We start from the raw sequence: 22,517 nt of genomic DNA, 5'->3' as shown, positions 1-22,517 counted from the left end.
CAAATTGTGAAGTGCTTGCAGTAAATAATGATTACATTTCTCTTGGGTAGTTGGTACATGTGCATAATACCTCATTTTCTTTCCCTCCTGGTCTTCTCCCATCTTTTGTTACCCCATTTACAAAATATTTCTCCCCTTTTTTTCCATTATCTTCTACTTTGGCCTTTATATTTAGGGTTTCTTATATAAGAGAAACCATGCAATACTTAAGTTTATGTGCATGGTTTATTTCACTTAACATTATAGTCTCAAGGTACACTTGATTTTCCTACAAGACTCAAGTTTATCCTTTTTTATGTTAGAATAGTACTCTGCTCTATATAAATACCATACTTCATTCATTCATCTGTTAATGAATATACAGGCCACTTCCAAGATTCAGCTGTTATGAACTTTACTACACAGCCCTTTATTTTACTTTAAACACAGCCCTATACTTTAATTCCCATTTTTAACCAGGAATCGAACTCATGACTTCACACTTGCTAGTCAGGCACTGTATGCTGAGCTATATCTCCAGCCCTTATTTACTTGTTCACACTACAAATGATATTATCTAGGACTCATATTTAATTATATATATATGCTCTGCATTAATAATCTGATTACCAAGTTAAAGTATGAAGCAATGAGATCCTCAGCCTAAATTAGTAGACTTGTTCATATCCTCAATTTCAGAAGGCACCCTGATCAAACTTTCACCTTGCAAGTTACATTTTTCGAACAAACAGTAACATCCTGTACACCAACATTCCAAAGAAACTAGAGCCAGTCCTTTATGAAGGAGAAAAAAAATCTCAGTGAAAATTAAGCAGATACTGTACACCAGTATTCTTATCACTGAAACGCTACTGTTAGGGCAAATCACATGAGGATCTGCAAAAGATATCACCTCTAATTGGTCAAACAACAGGACTGGAGTGAATGAGAATTTTAAGATGAATTGTAAATAAAGGTTCCTAGGTTCCTGTAATAGCACTCAAAGTAGGGCTGGCCAAATTGCTCAGTGGATTAAAGCACCTGCAAGCAGATGCAGGGGCCGAGGATTCAATCCTCAGGACTGTCATGTTGGTCCCCTGGGTACTCTGAGATAGTAAGTAAGACTGGGTGTGGTGGCACATGCCTGTAATCCCAGCTCTTGGGAGGCTGTAAACAGATGGATCACTATGAGTCTGATCTGGTAGTGAGACCCTGAACACCCTGTAGACCCTTCCCTAAAATACAAAAAAAAAAAAAAAAAATTCAATGTAAATGTTTCACACAGACGAGGAAAATCTTAGACCTCATTTATGGGAGTTACCTAGAAAAAAGAGCCTGAGCTACCAACAAATCCAACACTGAGTTATTCACAAAAAGTCTAAAAAAACAAGGAGACCCAATTTTAATAAAAAAAAAAAATTTTTACAAACTGTGCCCAAATCATAGTAGTTATACTTTTTTCCACACACTAACTGAAAAACAGGCAAAAAGGTATGATGAGTACAAACTTAAATTCAGTTTCCTATTATACAAAACTTTTCAACTTAGTTCCTCATCAGACCTCTTAAGAAATTCTATAACTAGAAGACAGAAAAAATTACACATATAGGATCCTAATGTATTATACTGATACAGTGGGATTCCACAACATCCCATTCTGTTTTTAAACACTGCTACCGATAGGGATCACAGGTCATCTGAATACAATTTACCAAGATTTAAATAAAAGACCACAGGCACACGGTTCCCAGCCCCAAGAAAGAAATCAGTTATGTCTTCCTTGTCCTAAAAACGAATCCAATTTACCTATATGACAATGGTTTCCCTGACTCTCCCCCTCAAAGTTAAGAAATCTGGAGGTAAAAAACAGGTCTTCTTTTGTCAGAGAAGCATCCATCATAACACAATCCAGTGTCTGACACATGAAGCAAAGATTATACCACAGGACTAATGTGTTACCACCTCCAACAGCAAACACTTGAAAGAAAACACTCACAGATTCAGGTTCTGGAATCACTTACTCAACAGTGAAGCTTCCCAACTTTTTAAATGTACCTTATATCAGATTAACTGTCTCATGATTACACTGGTTCTGACAGCAAATCAAACATGCCTTGCTTCAAAAGAAAATACCATTAAAAGCAAGCAAGATCAAATTACTTGCCTAGACTCACCAACTTTTCTCTAGATCTACTCATGTAAAATGTAAAAAGCAGGAAGAGTATGTGATCTTTAAGTCTATAAAAACATCAATGTTTTAAAATCTCTTTTTATACATACAGAAAGCGCTGGGAAAGCCCGTTCATCTCTGTTCTGAATCTCATAGAGTAAACGAGATTCTTCTATAGCTTGCTTCTCTCTGCGCTCTTCTGGAGAGAGGCCAAAATAGTGAGTTTCTCGACTCGTGTGATCAAAATCTTCAACTCGCTCACGGTCAGGTTTTCTGCCAAATAAACATTTATGTCAGAAAAAAAAAAGAACAGAAAGGAAGGAAGGAAAGATATACTGAACACCTACAATAATACCTGTTTTGCAATACAATTATTTGTCCAATTTAGCTACACTGTAACATTTCAGAACTTCTGGAAGCCTAGTTAATAAAAGCTCAGCAAGAAAATAGAAACTTCTGTACCATTATGCTACCTTACACAAAAAATGACACTGGGGAAGAAAGTAGAAAATATAAACCACACTTCCAAGTAAATTAAAAGTGCTTATGTTCCTGCCTTGCTATGAAGAAAAGATCTTCATGCCACACTCACAATGCTTGTGTAAGCATTCACTCTCTTAAAAAAAAAGGAAGTTTTTCTACTTTAGATCTCACAAGATTTCTAATGTTCTGTTCTAAGTAAAGGGTAATGGTAAAATAAGACACTGAGTGCATCCTCCTACCCGTGGTTGACAACAGCAAGGCAGATAGTTGAACAAATGTACCAGGCTAGACAGTAGTGTGAGAGAAAACCAATGAAACTGTGGCCAAAGAAGGAGGTTAAACGTATAGAGTTTAGTAGTCTATAAGACAACTCTCATGTTTTTGTATGGTTTATAACTACTGAAAGCTATATAAGTAATATTTCTACCATGTGAAACTAGAGTTTTAACAGCAGGGAATAAAAATTCAAACTTTACAGGAAAAAAATGTTCATCATAGAACAAAGATATAATCTTGCTAAGAAGAGTGGGAGTGACACTGTAACAGAAGCTGATTCTTTTACTTATGAAATTGTCACTGCATATCCTCAGAAGGCTTCATGAACAATCACTCTAATTCCAACCTAGCAATGTCAATTCCAATTATTCTAGGAAAAAAGTATAAATCTGGACCTTCATAACCTTAGACCAGGCTTTCTCAAATCCTGTGGTAAACGACTCCACAGATAACTCAGAGTTATCAGGAGACTGGAAAATTAATACTACCTACCACCGTCTCCTACTATCCAGAAGAATTACTGCTACTCTGTGGTCTTCATCTCAGCCTCATCTACAACACAGAATCAACTTCCTATTTTCACTAAGCTTGAAGAGGGATGTTCAGATGAATGAATGCATACATATAGGACTGCTTTATGTTACATGGGGGGGAGGTATTTTCTCCAGAGGAAAAAATGTTATCAATGAGAAACAGATGAAACAGTAAGATACCATGAAGGGTTGACACCTAGTATTATAGTTCTTTTATAACTAGAATTCAAAATTGATGTGTTCATGAAAAATAAAGTGAAGATGAACATCAATAGGCCAAGTCAATTGGATTATTAGGTATAAAAATCAAACATCACTTAGGGTTTTTTAATACCTGTAATATTAAATAATCAGCATTTTCTAAATTGGTTTTAGCATTTCAGTAAAATTCACCATCATATATAATCACAGAAAAGACATACTAATCTATGACTAACTGTAAATACCACTATGTTTCTACATAATCAGCAACAATATCAAAAGTTCTCCAAAGCTTCATGACTTGACAATTACCTTGACATGCACCCTCAAAGGTTTTTATAAAGGTACTAATATACAGTCAACATATGAAAGAGAATGGGTTCCTAGCAGAAAAGATATGCATCTAAAGCATAGTTATTAAAATTATTTTTAAACATCTGTCTGAGTAGTCTGCCAATTCTTAAGAGTACTCAACACCAGAAACACACGGGATATAAATTCAGTTTGTGATTAATAAAACAATATCTATTAATTATAGCCACTCAGTAACCTATATATGTATTCTTTTTTCTTCCTTTTGTTCTTTTGTAGTACCAGAATTGAATTTAGCGCCTTCACATCGAACTGCACCCCCTAGCGCTTTTTCAATTTTTGTTTTATTTTCAGACAGGGCCTTACTAAGTTGAGACTGAACAGGCCAGGGTGAAATTCATCTTCCTGCCTAAGACTCCCAAAAGCTGAAATTATAGGCATATGCTACCACACACAGTATTTTTTTTTTTTTTTTTCACTTAAGACCTTAAACAGTACTCTGGTGTTTAAAGTAGGAAAATGCTTGTTTATCAAAAAATGACAATTTTAGGGCCCGTCAGATAGAATTTTAGGGCTCGGCAGATTAAAGTACCTGCCTAGGCAGACACGTGGACCTGGGTTCAACCCCCACCATGCCATGCTGGCCCTATCCCCAGGGCACGCTGAGACAGCAACTGAGATGGGCATGGTGGCACGCACCTGTAACCCCAGCGCTTGGGAGGCTGAAAACAGGAGGATCACTACAAGTCCAATCTGTATAGTGAGACCCTGTAGACTTTGTATTAAATAATTTTTTTAAAAAGGAAAAAAATGATAATTTTATTTTAAAAAATTTCATTTCTGCCTATGAATTTTGTATAGTTACTTTATATCTTTAGGTTTCTAAAGTTAATATTCAAAATAAATTTGTTTTTATGGTTTTTTTGCCATACCAGGGATTGAACTGAGGACCCTGTGCTTGCCAGGGAAGTGTTTATTCTAGTGAGCTATCTCCCCACCCCCCACCTTTTTTTGTATTTTAAGGAAGGGTCTACAGGATGTTCAGGGTCTTACTACTAGATTGGACGTCAGCGTTCCACCTTTTTACAGCCTCCCAAGAGCTAGGATTACAGGCACGCACCACCACGCCCAGTCTCAAAATAAACTGACCACTTAAATTATTTTTACCTGTACTAGGTAAGCTGTGAGGTGCTGATGGAGTCTACTCAACGTCCAAACAATAGACTTTGGCCACAAATAGTTGACCATTGACAAGAATTCCATTCATCTGCGAAAGATAACGCACCAGGGCCACAGGTCCACAGCACTTTTTCATTAGGTGTGTCTACAAGGCAAGGCTCTGACCATTGTTTTCCCAGGCTACTCTCAGGGTTTTTTGCAATGGAAAATCTTGAGGGTGAGTTATGTCTTTATTCCAAATTATTTTATTTACCCGTTCTTGTGAGAATTTGTGGAAACCTAAACCAGGCACAAAGGCATTCACTTGTCCTCCCAGGCACTCAGGTTGAGATGGGAGGATCATAAATTTCAGGCCAGCCTGGGCAACTTAATGAGTTATCTCAAAACACAAGTTTAAAAAAGGGCTGAGGATATACCTTACTGGTAGTGCACTTGCCTAGCACACATGCAGTCCTGTGTTCAATCTCAATTCCAGTACCCTTCCATACAAAACAATTTATGAAAACACAGATTATAAATACACATTTTTTACATACTGTTGAATATCCCTGTAAGGATACAGAAGTCTGTTAATACTGGGTGCCACTATACACAGACACTAGATCACAGGGAAAATACAGAATAACCTTTTGGATGCTTTAGGTGGAACAATATAAATAAACTTCCTATCCTAAACACTTCAAATCTTCTAAAATGGATCTGAAGGATCATGGAGTGAATTTACCCAGTAAGACAGGTTCAAATATCTAACTCTTAGTACCTGTGCATGCGACCTTACTTAGAAACAGGGTCTTTTTAGATGTATACAAGTTGACATGCAGTCAACTGGAATAGACTGAGACCTGAAGCCCAGTATAACTAGTATCTTCTAAGAGCTAAGAACAAATGGGCAGAACAACAAGTGATGATGGAAGGAGAGACCAGACTGAAACACCTACAGGCCAAAGAACGCCCAAAAATTCTAAGTAACACCCTACAGTCTTTTTTTTTTTTTTTTTTTTTTTTTTTTTATGTGTGTGTGGCCAGCTCATTTATTTATGTGTGTGTGGCCAGCTCAGCCCACCAGGGGGCGGGGCTGTCTGGCATGTGGTGCTGGGGGATTGAACTGTGGTCCCTGTGTTTTGCTTAGCTTAGCTTGTTCTAAGTAGGTGCTTTAGACCACTGAGCCATCTCACCAGCCCCCTACAGTCTTTTAAGATAAACCTTCGTGATAACTGGAATTCAGAATTCTAACCACAGAACTGGGAGAACTTGTGTTGTTTTAAGGCAACTAGTTTATGGCACAGTCCCAGAAAACTCATTCATTGTTGATGTCAGCCTAAGAACCTACAACTCAGTCTTGAAGTTGTTAAGTACCTTTAAAGACAAAATGCTAGATGTATTCCCATGCCCAAAACCAAAAATGTAAGAACTAAAGAGCAGTGTTTGATAGCACATAAGCTGATGCTATAGCTCCCCAGGCATTTAGATGGGGAAAGCACAGTAACTAGGACAGCTCTAGCACCCACAGCAGACCAGGCCACAGGTCCATAAAGGTGTCCACCAAAGACCCACTCTCCCGAAGAAAGCTCCACTAAGGCCCATTAACTACTCAGGAGAAGTGCAGATTAGGGAAGAACTAAGATCCACTCCTAGAAGTATGAACCTAAAGGTCACTTGTCTCTGAATAGTCAGAATGCTCAATTATTTCATACCTAAAATTCAAAGTTCTATTCAGTACTAAAGACATCACTACACAAAGGCCAAGTTTTAGTAGCTTAGATTCCTACATAAATGGGAGCATCCTCATCCTCCAAGGATTTAGGAAAGCAATTTGGAATCCAGTATGTGCCATGTTATATAAGCGACCACAAAACTTACTAAATACAATACCAAGTAAGAATAAGACTGAGCTAGAACAGAAATTTATAAATCATATGAACATTCAAAACAAGAATACAGAAATTTGTTTCCATAAAATACTTTTTTTAAAAAGAAAATTTTCTTGAGTTTTTTTAAAGATTATAAAGATGTGAAATTTTCACATGGTGTTTTATCAATAATACTTTTAATAATAAAGTATAGACAACTATATAAACAAAATACAACAAATTCTACTTGATTTTTCATTTCCCTGACATTCAGAAAGATTACCTTATGATTTGTGAAGGTGTCCTGCTAATGTTTTTGTGCTCACTGGAAGATTTTTGAGACTGGGACCCTGAAGAATGACTAAAGAATGCATGTTGCCTTACTCCCGTAGGGTGCTGCAGTCGAGGAGGTAGTGCTGATGGGGCTTTTATTGGCTTGCTTGGATTCTTTGGCCCTCTATAATCCGTGTCTGTGGCAAAAACCCAAAAAATAAATAAATAAACAACCTCAACTTTCTGGTTTTGAACAACTCCAAGTAGCCCATCCCTACCCCAAAGAAATGACCAACTGATGAGCTCCTACCAGAATGCAAATTTTGTCCAGAAGTGGAAGGCTTTTTCATCTTCTTTCCAGACACTGTGTTCCAGCTTTCTAGAGGAGGTGGTTTGAGGTTCTTTGATGCATGTCTTTGAGAGAAAAAATTTATAATAACCTAAAATACCCTTAGTAAAAGCACTTAAAACATTTATTGTTGACTAATGTAAAAATTCCCAATTTTAAATTTTAATACTGAAAAACTACAATTTAAGTAATAACATCATTTACCAATCTAGCCTCAATTCTAATCAAATATAAGTCAAAAGCACATTATCTAACTTTAAAAAAAGACCTTAAATATAATGTATGCAAAAAGCAAAAAGAACTGCTATTCTACTAGTTTATTATCAAACTATACTATAGTTAACATAATGAGGTAGACCCTTACTCTGTTTTGACACAAGTAAATATCTGTTGGAAAAATTCTATGCTGGCTAGGTTAGGTTTAAAACATTCCAACTTTGGCTGGGCATGGTGGCACCAGCCTGCAATCCCAGCACTCAGGAGGCTGATGCAGCAGGATCACTGCAAGTTCAAGGCAACTCTGGGCTGCAAAGGCCAGTCTAATACGAAACACTGTCACTAAAACACACTCAAAAAATCCAACTTCATTCCCATTAAAAGACAAGTTTAATTTCAAATATTAGGGGAAATAAATTAGAAAAGACTATTCAATGCTCAAGTTGCTGAAACTTGGGTGTGTAATTGGCTACCTATATACTATCTCCTTACATCTATGTATGTTTAAAATAATCTACGGTAAAGCTTAAGGGCTAATTTACCACTGATTTGTCATGGTAAAGGCAGCAACAACCCAAACAAAAGGTGCTTTAAAATAACATTGCAATACCAAATCAACACTGTTGTACAGCCCTACTTGACAAACTTTTTTCATTTTTTTGGGGGGTGGGGGCAGAACTGGGAACTGAACTCAGGCCTTTGTGCTTGCCAGGGAAACGCTTATTCTACTGAACCATCTCCCCGGTTCCCCTTGACAAACATTTATTGAATACTAACTACATGCAATACAGCACTAAATGAAAGCAGAAATGAATATAATCCCTGCTTTCTAAAACTCCCACTTTGTTACGCAAATTGCCTTTATGAAAAATGACACACTTTAAAGTGTGTCATTTAAAAGAAGTACTCCTTATTTACATCTACCAACACACAAAATACTCAATTTATACTCAAAACTATTTGTTCTGAACATGTGATTAAATATACTTTTTATAAATAGGCAATACCTTCCACTGAATTTACAAATATCCAAGGCCAGCTAGAAATGCTCATAATTACATTAAGCTAAATGGAAAAAGGGGTGAATACTGAAGAGCAGTACATACTTTTTTCCCAGTTCTTCAACCACAACTGGTCCATTTTCAGGGCTAACCCCTTGACTGTCTGTATTAGAAAATTTCCCATTGTGATCCAATCTAGCCTGTCAAACAATGCCAGAAAGAAAAATCAGTAATATGATTTAATGAGCAGTTTTTAAATTTTTACTGTCTTCAATTAAAGAGAAAATAAATGTTTACTGGGAAAAATAATTGTCAACAAAGCACAAAATAAAATCTGTTTCCTTAAACTCCCAGACCTTCATCCTTCTGCCTAAAAGAAACACTTTCGATTATCCTTCCAAATTTTTTCTAAATTATCCTTTTGCTTAATCCAAGGAGAAGTAGCACAATCTATTAAAGAAGCAAACAAGATAAGAGATAATAAGCCTACCCTGGTTCTGAATGCAGGGCTATAGTATCATGCACCTGGGGCTTCTAACCTTGGCTTCTCCACTGACTAGAATATCACCTGAGAAAATTTACTTGCATCCTCATTCACTCCTATGCAAAATGGACCTAATAATAACCTATCTCACAGAATCCCTGGAGATGAAATAAGACAGCCTAACACACACAGATGACATCAACTTGTGCACAAATGAAAGCAAACTATCATAACAATTACTGTCTCCCCTTTGTTATTAAAAATGTGTAACTGTGACCTTTTCTTCCTAAGAACCAATGCATCAACTGTTCTCTAACATACAACTGGAAGTATCCAACTGTTGTAACAGAAAAGCAAGCCTTAAAGTTGCTATAGATAAACTGCACATGTCCAACTGTGCACCCGTCCATCCCTGCGCTAGGCGTACAGTATGTGCAGCACTACTTAAGCAACCTAATTTTACACTCCCAGTAGGTAAGTCCTCAAACTGCTATTTCATTCCTCAGTATCAGAACACTTTCATCTCCTATCTTATAGAGTTTGCAGTAAAGAAAAATTTTTCTAAGCTTTTTCTTTTTGAGATAGTATCTTACCTCAAGTTCTGAGATTACCTGGTTGATCAAAAGTTTAACTACACCATATACACTTAAGTGAACAAGTCATTTGTGTTTTTTAAGATTTCAACTAAATGATACCAAATTAAATAGTTAAAAGTAGAAACAAAATGTCCTAGAAAGGAAAAAAAAAAAATTTTAAAACAAGTATCAGCTTTACGATCTACCATAGCACCTATTTTGCGAAAAGAGATTTCAAACTTAAAGCCCAGCACAAGAAACGCAGCAACCTTTCTCTGTTAAAGCGAGCGGCAAGGGAGGCCTCTGAGCCCTAGAGCAAGCTGGCTCCTTGTTCTTTCAAGTTTTAAGTCCGTACAGTAAAAACCTCAACTCCACTTGCAAGCACATTTTCTGACAATTCTACACAGAAACATCTAAATGAATTACATCATCTTCTTCCTTAAGAAAAAAACACCCCAGGATCAGAATGTGATTAACAGTTCTTCAACTGTTACTGATGCCACAGATATAATCCCAGTTAAGATACTGTACTTTTCAAGCAAAAAATTTCATAAAGTGCACCCCCACATGTGTGCCAATGGCTGTTTTTAAGAAGCTTAAAAAAAATATATATATTTCACTTGGTACAGGGCCTCACAACACAGATCTGACTCACAGTGATTCTCTTGTTTTCAACCTCCCCAGCGGTGGGATTACAGCTGTGCCCCACCACGCCAATTTCGGTATGCCTGAGGTTCCGAGGCCAGAACAGCACGCAGTATCAAGGGATCAAACCTGGATCTATACGCTTACCAGGCAGGCACTTAGACCACTGAGCTATCCCCCTAGCCCCTTAAATAAGCTTTATAATGACACCTTTTGATGAAAAAGCTATTCCAATGAAAAGCAACTACCACAATATTTTTTGTGTATATCAGGCTCTTTTGTCTGTGTTTTTGAAAGAGTATTTTTAATAAACATGAAAAAGGAACCTTGAAACTATGTAGTCCAGAGTTTCTCCAACCTTAGCATTTCTTATCCTCTGAACTAGGTAATACTTGGCTAATGGGAGACTCTCCTATGCAGAGAAGTACATTTGAGGTGTGTTCAAAGAATATAGCGAATGTCTACATTCTAAAAATTGCTTACAAGATTGCCAGGAACAAATGTGTGCTCACCAACCTGAACCACTGGCGGTACATGCATGACAGTACCACAGGGCAACCTGAACCACCCAATGGTACTGTCCCATGACACTGATGGAACAGTCATATATGTACCACTGGTGGATCAAGCTGTCTGGAATGTTAACATGTTCAAATCACAGCCAAACAGCAACAAGACATACAAAGTATAGCCTGTCATGAACATATTAACCCCCCTCAAAATACTGCTCCTTACTTCAAACACACTTATACTCTTGCCACCTGCTGGAAGACAATTCTGGAAGTCCTCTTCATGATGTGACCAAAAAGATGCAGAATGATGCTGTCAAGTGCCATCCAACAGAAAGTCAGGCTTATACAAACATTAAAATGCGTCCCCATCCTCCTATGCACTGCATTTGCACTCTGTGACTTCTGGCTCTCCCCCAAAGTTAAAATCATCATGAAAAGTAAACGTCTGAAATCAGTTCAGGACATCACGGCAGCCACAAAAGAACTAAAGACACAAAAGAATGTCCAGAACCACTTCAGAAATAGCCAAGAGTGATGGAATAAGTGTATTTTAAGTGAGGAAAAGTATTTTTGAGATGTAGCAACAATGTGCCCTTTACTATGAAACTTTTTTTAATTATGACATCATATTCTATCACACCCTGGATGTCTGGTCATTTCTTTGGCCAAATCCACTACATATCAGAAGCAATCTACCAGTTCTGATAATTAAGTGTATCCAAGCACTGTAAAACATATAGCAGTCAGGGACAAAAGCATCCATCTTATAGCTAAGGACATAGCTCAGCAGCATAGCACCTGCCTGGCAAGCATGAGATCTTGAGTGCAATTCCCAATACCAAACCAAACAAACAGAAAAGTATTTTGAGAAACACCAATCTCATCCAACTGTTTCCTATAATAAGCAGCAAGTAGCTCAAGCAAGTACAGTAGCTCACTCAAGATAAAAGAGAAAATTCCTCTTATGGTTCACTCTCCTGCCTCAGCCTATCAGAAGATTATTATATATGTAACCAAAATCTTCCACAAAGACTTTCAGCAATAAAACAAACGGACCTCTAAATTAATTTTTACATCAATTTCAGCAAGTTACTTGCCATAAATTTAGTAAATATACCTAAACATCTAAAATGTTACTGCTACTTCTCAGAAGCAAGTGATCTCAAAGCAAAGCTGTTTTTAAACACTTTAACTTCTAGTATTCAAATGTTATCAAAAAGCTAATGAACAATAAATACATTCTGAAACCCAAATTAACAATACATTCAATTAGGGAAAAAAAGCAAGATTGAAAAGAACCTTTTCTTCCTGTACACAAATCACTTACTTGGCATTTATCTCCAATTTCATATTGTAAATCAGCAGCAATTGAATAATCACGTTTTTGTTGAGCTATCAGAAAAAAAACAGTGCAAAGTTTAATTTTTTGCATATATCATAAAATAAATTTATTGAAAAGCACAGAATTTTTACTCACCTTGCTTAGACTTCAACCAAATTTCATATTCCACATTTCTATAGACTGCTGGGTTGAGTGACTTAAGAACCTTTCTAGACAAGGACAGGCTAGCAGAGTTCCCACTGTTCTGCAGCTGCTGAACAAAGAAAGTCACAAAGTTCAACCAACACAAATTCTTTTACAAGAATTTTTGTCTGAGATGTACACAAAAATAAAATCAAAGGAACACTAACACTTCAAAAAAGGACAGTGTAGCAGGGTGGTACGCACAGCCTTTAAATCCCAAGCTACTCAGGACGCTGAAGCAGGTAGATCACAAATTCCACGACAGCCTGGGTAACTCAGATCCCATCTCAAAAAAATAAGTAAATAAATAAATGGGGGCTGAGGAGATAGCTCAGCAGCGTTAAGTGCCTGCCTGGCAAGCACAAGCACCTTGGTCTGATCCCCAGTACCGCATGCCATTGTCAGCACCAGAATGTACTCCATGCTGGCCCTGAAACTGGGCATGGTGGGTGGCACACACTTGCACTGGGGAGGCTGAGATACGAGGATCACTACAAGTCCACGCTACGTAGTGAGACCCAGTACCAAATAAATAAAAGATTTTTCTAAATAAATGGGTTGAGGATATAGTTCAATAGTAGAGCACTCCTAGGTTCGATGCCAGTACCAGTACAAAAAAGGACATCAAAAATTTACCAAAAATGTGTCAGAAAAAAAAAAGACTACATATTCATATACTTTATTTGTAGGATGATCATGACTTGGCTAAAAGTATCACCCAAAAGACTGTAAATTCATATGCTTTTTTATATTGAAAGTCTAATGGAACCATTAAAAAAAAAATACCTCATCGCCTGACAAAGGTTTAAATCCATTCACATCATTGGCAGTGGTAGTTTTACCCCTATGAAGGAAAAAATATAACCATAATTAGGAGCAGATAAAAATACTTCATACAAGTAATCTCATCTAAAAATCTCAACTGTCTTCCATTAAAGTTACAAATACTTTAGAAAGTATACAAGTTTCAGTGTAACTCTGTGTGTGTGTGTGTGTGTGTGTGTGTGTAAGACAGAAGTCACGTAATCAAGAATACAGAAAAAAAAGTATTATTTGCAGGCTAGGATGATTTAACTTATGACAGACTCAACAGAAAATTTGTTTTTCAATACATAGGTAGCTACCCACTAAAAAGAAACAAAATTCCAATACAAAAGGGGAGATTCATAGTCTACTCTTAATAAAAACACTTCTATTATCATGGGTCTCCAACATTTTGGCTTACTGGGCCACATAAAAAGTAAGTTATATATGTATAGAAGTAACAATTCTTATTTTTTTATTGTAATAGTAAAGAAAAAGAGGAAAAGTGGCCTTTATTTAGACCACAGGTTGGCTCCCCATGCACCATATCAAATAATCTCCAGTAAAACCAAAGAACTATCTAAATTCACTTACCATCCCTACCTGTATTTTAAGTTCATCTACTTGGCAAATATTTAAGTACCTCGGATGTGCCAGAATCTATACATTATGAAGGTGCTGGGGTTCAACAGTGAACAGAACACACAAAAACAAAAAACTCTACCCATATAAAATGTATAATTTAATGACAATAAACACAAACTAAGTTATCAGTATATGATGTCAATGAACGCCACAGGTGAAAAAAGGAGAAGTATACACTATAAGAATAAAAACTAGAAAGAGGAAAGGCCTTACTAAGATGTCTTTTTAAATAAAGAAAGGTAGTGAAACAGCAGACCATGTGCTGAGTGAGTATCCCAGACAGAGGGCACAGCACATGCAAAGAAAGTATTCCAATACAAAGAACAGCACATGCAAAGACCCTAAGGTGGACAACAGGATGAAAGGCTGGGACAGAATGACAGAAGGCTGAGTGGGAACTGACAGGCTCTGTTTGCCCTTACATGCATTTTGTATCCTATAATTCCACCTTAATAAATCACTCTGTAATTTTCAGGACAATCTCCATGTATTCAAACGTAGCCATATTCTAGTCTACACTAAAAAATCATTTATAGGGGCTTCGGGAGCTAGCTCAGTGGAATAAGTGCTTGCCTGGCAAGCACAAAGTCCTGAGTTCAATGCCTAGTACCACCAAAAAAAAAAAAAAAAAAAAAGACAAGAAAAAAATCATTTATAATTTCCAGTACTTCGGGACCCAACAGTTTAACTGTGATAGAATCCAGCAGGCACAAGAAGAAAAGTTTATTATCTATCCTTGGTCCTCGCTCCTTACCACCACTCTATGTCTATATACCCTGATGTGCGTGGCCTCTGTACTTCAGAAACACGTTTTAGAAAATTTAATACAATAGAAAGGTAATCTATATTTCAAGAACTACAACAGCACTGTCTTAAAAATAATGCATGTGTCTTCTTGCATACCTACTCCACCTCCCCAATAAAGTTCTCCAGCTTGCCTTAATTCTATAATCTACCTGCCAATCACCATATCAGAGTTGTTTCTAATACTAACAGCAGCAGAAACCAAAAGGCACAGAAGTCCTTCCCACACTAGGCACAGGTAGGAAGTTTAAACAAACTAGTCACGCTTTCAATTTCTCCTATTTTCAGGAATACAATTTAATCATATAAGTGCCTGGAGAACCATGAAGCAAGAATTTCTATCTGTGCAGAATTTAGTGTATTCTAGGACTAAACTTTACAATAGCAGACAGTGATTCAAATGATAAATGGTGGCCAAATTTTATAAAAAATCAAAAAGAAACTTTTTTATAAACAAATGCCTGAAATTCATGTCATGCCAGACATATATTTTCCCAGTACTTCTGTAATAAACAATTAGATATCCTGAGGTTTAATTTCTAGCGTCAGTTTCACAATATGTAACACATCAAGCAGGCTACTGTCACACTCTCATAGAAAGAGAATACTTTTAGCTTTATAGACAACGTAATGGGATTGGTTTCTCAGAAAAAATAAAATCAACCTCTAAATAGTATTAATATTAGCTAGTTTATGTTGGACATTAAATCCAGGAGCTACACTAATGCACCTTACATGCTACCTCATTTGGTTCGCACACATTCTCTCAAGAGGAAATACTGCAAGAGCCTAACTTCACAGCCACCGAATTGAGGCTCCTTCAGACAACTTAAACTTGCCCCAAGTCTAGTCAGTTGTCAGGAAATCGGGATTAAAACCACCCTGGATGCCGAGTGCCAAAGGCTTTACCCTGTATACAAAAGTCTCAATAACTCCATTGCAAGGTGTTTATTCACAATCTACACAGAGGTATCATCTAGAGCTGTTCACATACACACTTACAACCTCAACGTGGGATTTCATTATCTAAAGAGGAGTTAGTACCTAAGGAAGAAAATTATAAAGTCAAGAAACCAAAACAGCCACTTTCAAATCACTGGATATACAAACAATTGACAGGATAACTTTAAATGTACACATGTACGAAGGTAGGAACAAGTCTTTTCTACAAATATCTATTCAGCTTACAGGGACATAAATTCCAAAGCAACTTTCAAAAGAATAGTTCTTAATACGATTATACGATTTAGGAAAAATTAGTGGCAGTACTCAAAAAATTTCTATGGCAGACTGCTACATTCTATGACTACAGCTTAATATATGAGAAAACACATGTCTCTTTATATGCTACTAGAAAAGTATTTTAGGAATTAAATTTATCCTTACTTGCTACTGTCATCCTCTGAATCTGAGATTTCACTGTTGTTTTCATCAGCTGCTTCAGAGGGGTCTAGTCCCATCATGATTTTACTAACATCAGTTTTAAACACCTTCTCATACAGCAATTCATAAAGGAGAGCTGCAATTAACCAGATTTTCATGAAAAATGACCCCAGGCATTTTTTCAGAAATAACAAATGAAAAATGTTATCTGCTTTGTTAAGGCTTATAAAATCCTAACTAGACATTTGCATTATCTCAGTAACAACATTTAATCAAAAAGTTATGTAGAGGGCAATTATAATTTGTATCTGTGCAAATTAACTAGTTTGAAATAATAAAATACTACCCTGTTTAAAACTATCAGCAAAATGAAAAGGCTATGCAACAACCATGACAAGAAATATGCATACTAAGCAAGTACTACCTTTTTCACACATTGTGCTAAGCTTTATGTATCATCACATTTAATCACGGCACCAGAAGTACTACACTGGTTGTACAACTGAAGAAACTGAGACTGAATGATGTCATACAGCATGCCTACCTACAATTAACAGACATTAATACTGCTGAAGAGAGGAATGTGTAGTACTAGGCACCTGGATGCTAGTCTTAGCTTTCCCACTAAGTGCAACTCTGCACATGACACCTCTCAGATTTGTAATAAAAAAAAGAATGCTCGTGTGACTATATAACCCAGCTCCAGATTTCAATTTCACAGAAAGAACAAAAAAAAAACCAGTTCTCAGGGGCTGGGGAGGTAGCTCAGCAGTATAAGCACTTGCTCAGCAAGCACAAGGACCAAAGTTCAATCCCCAGTAATACATGCTGTGCCAGCCTCCAAATTAGGCATGGTGGAGCACACATGTAATTCCAGCACTGGGGAGGCTGAGACAGAATGATCACTAAGACTGAACTGCATAGTGAGACCCTGTATCCAATAAATTAAAAAAAATAAAAAAAAACTTATCACACAACTTTGTTGCTTCAATCTTTGAAAGTTTTAAAACTCAAACTAAAAAAAAAAAAAACTCTAAAACTGACAAAAAAGGAGTATATTTTACCAAAAATTTAAAAATCACATGGATTTTAGCACTTTCACAAAATTTTATTTACAGTTAGCCTTATGGAAAAAAGTACACTAAAAATTCATGCATGCTATCTAAGCGAATCTCCAGAAAGACTTCCTTCTTAAAAACCTTCTTTTCTCTTTGGGTTAACAAAAGACACACCCCTATTATGGACCACTCTCACAAGTACGAAACAGACAGGCTATGACAGCTATAGATTTCACAAAGCTGAAATGCAGAAACTCTGCCTAGAGGACAAAGGAGACAGCCCAGCACTGACTAGATTCTCATAGCTCAAAAATGGAAGCTTTTCCATTTAACATCCTTTTAAAACTTCCATGGTACACATCTGTCCAGGTAACCACCAACTTAAGAACAGAGGAAAACTGTTACATGCCCAGGACTACTGCTGTGTATGAGAAATCAGAGTAATGATGAAAAGATGAGAAGAATCACTTTTCTTCCAGAGCAGTACCAGTATTCTCAAACAGAGGAGAGAATTTATCCCCACCAGGAAATACATGAGAAAAACCTGAAAATATTTTTGGCTGTCACAATTGGGAAGAGTGTTACTGGTTTTTCAGACAGAGGCCAGGGATATTGTATTACTCTGCATGGTCCAGTGCACAGGGAAGGACCCATGACAGAAAACTGACTCAAAATGGTGATGATGCCAAGGTGACAAAACCATAACCTAGAATCAAATATTTGATTTGTAGTCATTTGGATTTTCCAGCTATACGCTAACAACTTTTTAAATGTACAGAAATCCTTACTATGACTATACACCTTAGGAATATCATTTTTACATAAACACAAAGTAATACTTACACTGACACATAGCAGAGTTATCTTTATACTTTATGGGATAGACAATATCATAATGATTTCCATTGGAAAAACACAGTAACACCTGAAGAGAAAATATAAGACACATTTCAGTCCCTCATGTGTATTCACAAAGCAATTTATGTCTCTAATGTCTCTGAATTACTAGATTACTTTCAAAGTATTTCAGAAGCAACCTAAAGCTCCCATATTATCAAATTATGGTAAAAAGCAACACAATATAGCCATTAAATTACAAAGTTCTTATACTCAATAGAAGCTTACAGAATCACTAAAAGAAAATTCACAATATACGAAAACAAGATGACTTTAAGTATTAAAGAACAAAGTTGAGGTTTGAAGAAGATATTCTAAAATCTTATCACTAATAACCTTTAAGAGACAATCGAGAAAATTTTTTCTGCCTCTACAATTCTAAGTGATTTCTAAAAAGCTAGTATGTACAGAGAAGGAAAAAATGGAAACAAAGTTTTTGTAAACATGGGAGGGAAAGAGGTGTTGAAGGGAAGAGAAGGGAATGGGGGGAAATCATATTATATCATGTGTAAATTCCTTATAATGTGATCATCATATATACCTAAAATGTACCAATAAACTTAAATTCAAAAAAGTATAGTGGCAGAACAGGTTTCAAGGTCTAATAAAAATATGGACAGTAAAACACCAAGGGAAAAGAGGGAAGGAGAGGGAAGCGGAGGGGAGTGGAGGGGAGGGGAGAAAGTTTACACCGATTTTGTTTGGACACAAGGAACTGTAGCTAGAAAAGTCAGATCCAGAATAAAGTCCATTGGAAATACCCAAGTTCTTACAGCAGTAATACTCAATTCCTCCCTATCTGCCACCATAAGCACAGTGATACACAAGTCAACTGGCCTCCATGATCTGCGAACGGCTCATTAAGACAGAATTCTCCTATGAGTCAACTGACTTTTCTCTGGTTTCAAAAAATTTTCCATTGTTTATTTTTATGACCAGATGATGTAATAACATCCTTGCCACTAAAACTATCTTTATAATGGGAAACACAAATGATTACCAAAGTATTTCTGAATGTAAACCAGAGCCTACTTTCAGTTTGTTTTACTATTTAATGTTTGTACTGACACACAACAGTAATATACACTAATGTCTCATTTAGTGTCTCCACTAAAATATTATAAGGTTCAATAGTGATGAGGGAGGTTTGCAAAATAATGTTAACAGTAATTTTATTTTATTTTCATGTATTTAGTACTGTCTACAGGGTCTCACTACACAGATCAGACTCCTAGTGATCCTATTTTGAGCCTCCCAAGCGCTGGGATTACAGGTGCGCACCAGCATGCCCAGTCTCAGTCCACATCTCAGCGCACCCCCGGGGCCGGGCCAGCACAGCATGAACAGTAATTTTAAAAACTCAGATCATCATAACCTCTACACAAAGATTTCAAAATGTTTAATATTACACCTCAAAAAAAGTAGTAACTAAGTGGTTTTTACTTAAATCCTTTACAAACACTTAAAAATACTTACCTTTTCAGGAAAATTATTTTCAGTGACATGTGAAGGAGAAACATTTGGTTCCTGATAGATTACAAAATCTTTCCTGAAATAACATTTAGAAATTACTTGTAAAGGATTACACTTCATGAACTTAAATTTAACTAATTCATTCATCAATTCTTATTTGTCCAATATGAGCCAGATAACATTATAGGCACTGGAAATATAACAGTAAAAGAAAGTAATAAGGTATAAAACACCTATGTAAAAGGGTCTTTTCTAAAATAATATTTGAACTGATGGGCAATAATAGTAAACTGAGTAATATGCTGCCTTAATTATGTTCTAGTTATTGTTCAATGCTACTGGCCCTAAAAAAGTAGCGATTTCTCTTTAAGATTGGTAAGTAATAATTTATAGGACAAGGATTAGAAAATTTCCCGCACTCTTTAACAGAAACTTCTTTGAGGGGGCTGGGGAGATGGCTCAGTAGAATAAACACTTGCCTGGCAAGCGCAAGGGTCTGAGTTCAATTCCCAGTTCCGCCAAAAAAAAGAAAAAAAGAAACTTCTTTGAAAATTAAAATTTCTAACATGACATCTAAACACTAATACTGACAAAAACCTAGACTGGGCATAGTGGCACACACCTGTAATCCCAGCACTTGGGAGGCTGCAAACAGGAGGATCACAAGAGCCCAATCTGTGTTGTGAGACCCTGTAGACCCTCTACTAAATAAAAAAAAAAAAAAAAAAAAACTAGTTCCTAAAAAAGCCTTAGAAAAAGTTTCATATCCAAAAATTAACTTTGCTCTTTAACATTTGTGACAGGATGTTAATTTTCCAGTGACTTTATTTTTCTTTACTTTTGCTATTACAGTGCTTACCTGTACATAAGAGAAAGGGCACTTATTTCCACTTGTCCTACCCATTCCTGTATTAAAGGAAAACAAAATTGGCACTTAAGTGTCTCATACATTTTAGAATATACTTAATTCCTTATGCATACTTTTACACGATATACTTACTATATCTAATGAACTTATAAAATCAGCATTCTTAGTATTATAAAAACATGTATATAAAATAATTTATGAGATATACTAAAAAAAAAAGTGCAAATCTGATGCAAAACCCTTTAGTAACAGAAGTAAGATGTAATGATAGCTCCTTATGGCTTGGCAAGACCACCGAGTGCCATCCGTAAGTTGAGAATTTGTTGAAGGCAAAGGCTATCCTCCAACCTAGTACCCAGGACAGAGAGCCTGGCACACACTATAAACCCAGAAAATTAAATGCTGAACAGAAGAAAAAAAAAATCAGAAAACATAAAAAAGGGTAGGTGTCTTATCTTCATGGTTTATGAAGATACAACACTGTCCTAGCAATCATTTTAAAATAATAGAAATCCTACACTTAAGAAATCCTTTCAGGCCTTTCTGGAAGACAAATGGCCTGTACGTGTTAAAATTCTAAGTGCCTATATATTTGTTGGTGATGGCAGTGGTACTGGGGAATGAATCCAGGGGAATTTTACTAGCAAACTACATCCCCAGCCCATTTTGTTTCTGAAACAGACTCTTGGCTAAGATGCCAGACTGGCCTGGAACCTCCTGCCTCTACCTCCCCAGTAGATGGAAGGACAGATGTACACTACTAAGTGCTCCGTCTTTGACTTAGCAACTCAATTAACATAACTACCACTAAGGAACTAGGGATCTCTTGTATGCCATAGAAGTACATATAAACACAAATATCATTATAAACTATTTGTATTTTTTTAAATTCTTTAAAAATTCATGTGTGCTATAGAAAATCATACACTCGATGGAAAGAATGAGATATGGTAACACACACCTATAGTCCCAACTACTCCAGCGGTTAAGGCAGGAGGATTACAAATTTAAGGTCAGACTGGGCAACCCTGTCTCAAAATAATAAAGGCTAAGAATAAAGCTCAATACAAGGGAATCTGCCTACAGTAAGAGATCCTGGTTCAATGCCCAATATATACATACACACACACACACACACACACACACACACACACGCACGCACACCCTCTCACAGTGGGCAGTAGAATTTATAAAAAGGTGGAACAATTTGAATTCTGAAATATTACTGATAAGAAAGTAAAAATGGTACAGCCATTTTGGGAAACAGTTTGGCAGTTTCTCAAAATTAAACATGTATTTACCACATGAACCAGCAATTCTCCTCTTAGGCATTAATCCAAGAGACAAGAAAACATATGTCCACACAAAGATGTATGAGCAAATACAGACAGGAGCTTCAACTTCAACAACTACAAACTGAAAAGAACCAATGAAGAGACAAAACTATGGGACTTCTATTTAATGAAAAACTCCTCTGCAGTAAAAAAGAAAAAACTACTAGTAAAAACAATGATGGATGAATAGTATGGTGTTCCCATTATGCGCTAAGTACAAGAAGCAAAATACATAATACCACCCATTACACATTCTCTCATATGCACCTAAAAAGCCAAAACTTGGAAAGCAAAGGAGTGACTGCCAGAAAGCAGGGAGTGAAGGAAAGAGATTGAGGGGGAGATAGCTCAGTAGAATAAGCACCTGCCTGGCAAGTGCAGGGTCCTGAGTTCAATCCCATGTAACAAAGAAAAAAAAAAAAAGAGAGTGAGATCAAGTACAAAAGGTATGAGGGTACTTCCTAGAGTGATGGGATGGCCTAGATTTGCAGTGGTGGTTACACAAGTGTATACATTTGTAAAATCTTATCAAATTATATGTTTAAAATTAGTGAGTTACGGGGGCTGGGGAGATGGCTCAGTAAAATAAGTGGTTCCCTGGCAAGCACAAGGGCCTGAGTTCCTTCCCCGGTTCTGCCAAAAAAAAAAAAATTAGTGAGTTTTGCTGTAAGCAAATAAACTAATTGTG

At 36.5% G+C, this 22,517-nt stretch overlaps 1 protein-coding gene across 1 annotated transcript in view; it reads right to left on the bottom strand.

Annotated features, from left to right (window-relative positions):
• The window catches only part of Otud4 (OTU deubiquitinase 4), a 49,837-nt gene that overhangs the window by 18,785 nt on the left and 8,535 nt on the right, over positions 1 to 22,517 (bottom strand). The window contains exons 4-14 of the mRNA XM_023705718.1: positions 20,487 to 20,533; positions 19,631 to 19,703; positions 18,101 to 18,182; positions 16,203 to 16,335; positions 13,350 to 13,407; positions 12,516 to 12,633; positions 12,366 to 12,430; positions 8,928 to 9,022; positions 7,567 to 7,670; positions 7,267 to 7,453; positions 2,228 to 2,422 (exon numbers count right to left, since the gene is read on the bottom strand). Of these exons, the coding sequence (XP_023561486.1) occupies positions 2,228 to 2,422; positions 7,267 to 7,453; positions 7,567 to 7,670; positions 8,928 to 9,022; positions 12,366 to 12,430; positions 12,516 to 12,633; positions 13,350 to 13,407; positions 16,203 to 16,335; positions 18,101 to 18,182; positions 19,631 to 19,703; positions 20,487 to 20,533 (1,157 nt within the window). The remainder of the gene's footprint in view (positions 1 to 2,227; positions 2,423 to 7,266; positions 7,454 to 7,566; positions 7,671 to 8,927; positions 9,023 to 12,365; positions 12,431 to 12,515; positions 12,634 to 13,349; positions 13,408 to 16,202; positions 16,336 to 18,100; positions 18,183 to 19,630; positions 19,704 to 20,486; positions 20,534 to 22,517) is intronic.

Source organism: Octodon degus, unplaced genomic scaffold, assembly GCF_000260255.1.
Source record: "Octodon degus isolate 3935 unplaced genomic scaffold, OctDeg1.0 scaffold00227, whole genome shotgun sequence".
Taxonomy (NCBI): Eukaryota; Metazoa; Chordata; class Mammalia; order Rodentia; family Octodontidae; genus Octodon; species Octodon degus.
Note: the sequence above shows the minus strand (reverse complement) of the source record. Positions and strands in the feature narration are given on the sequence as shown.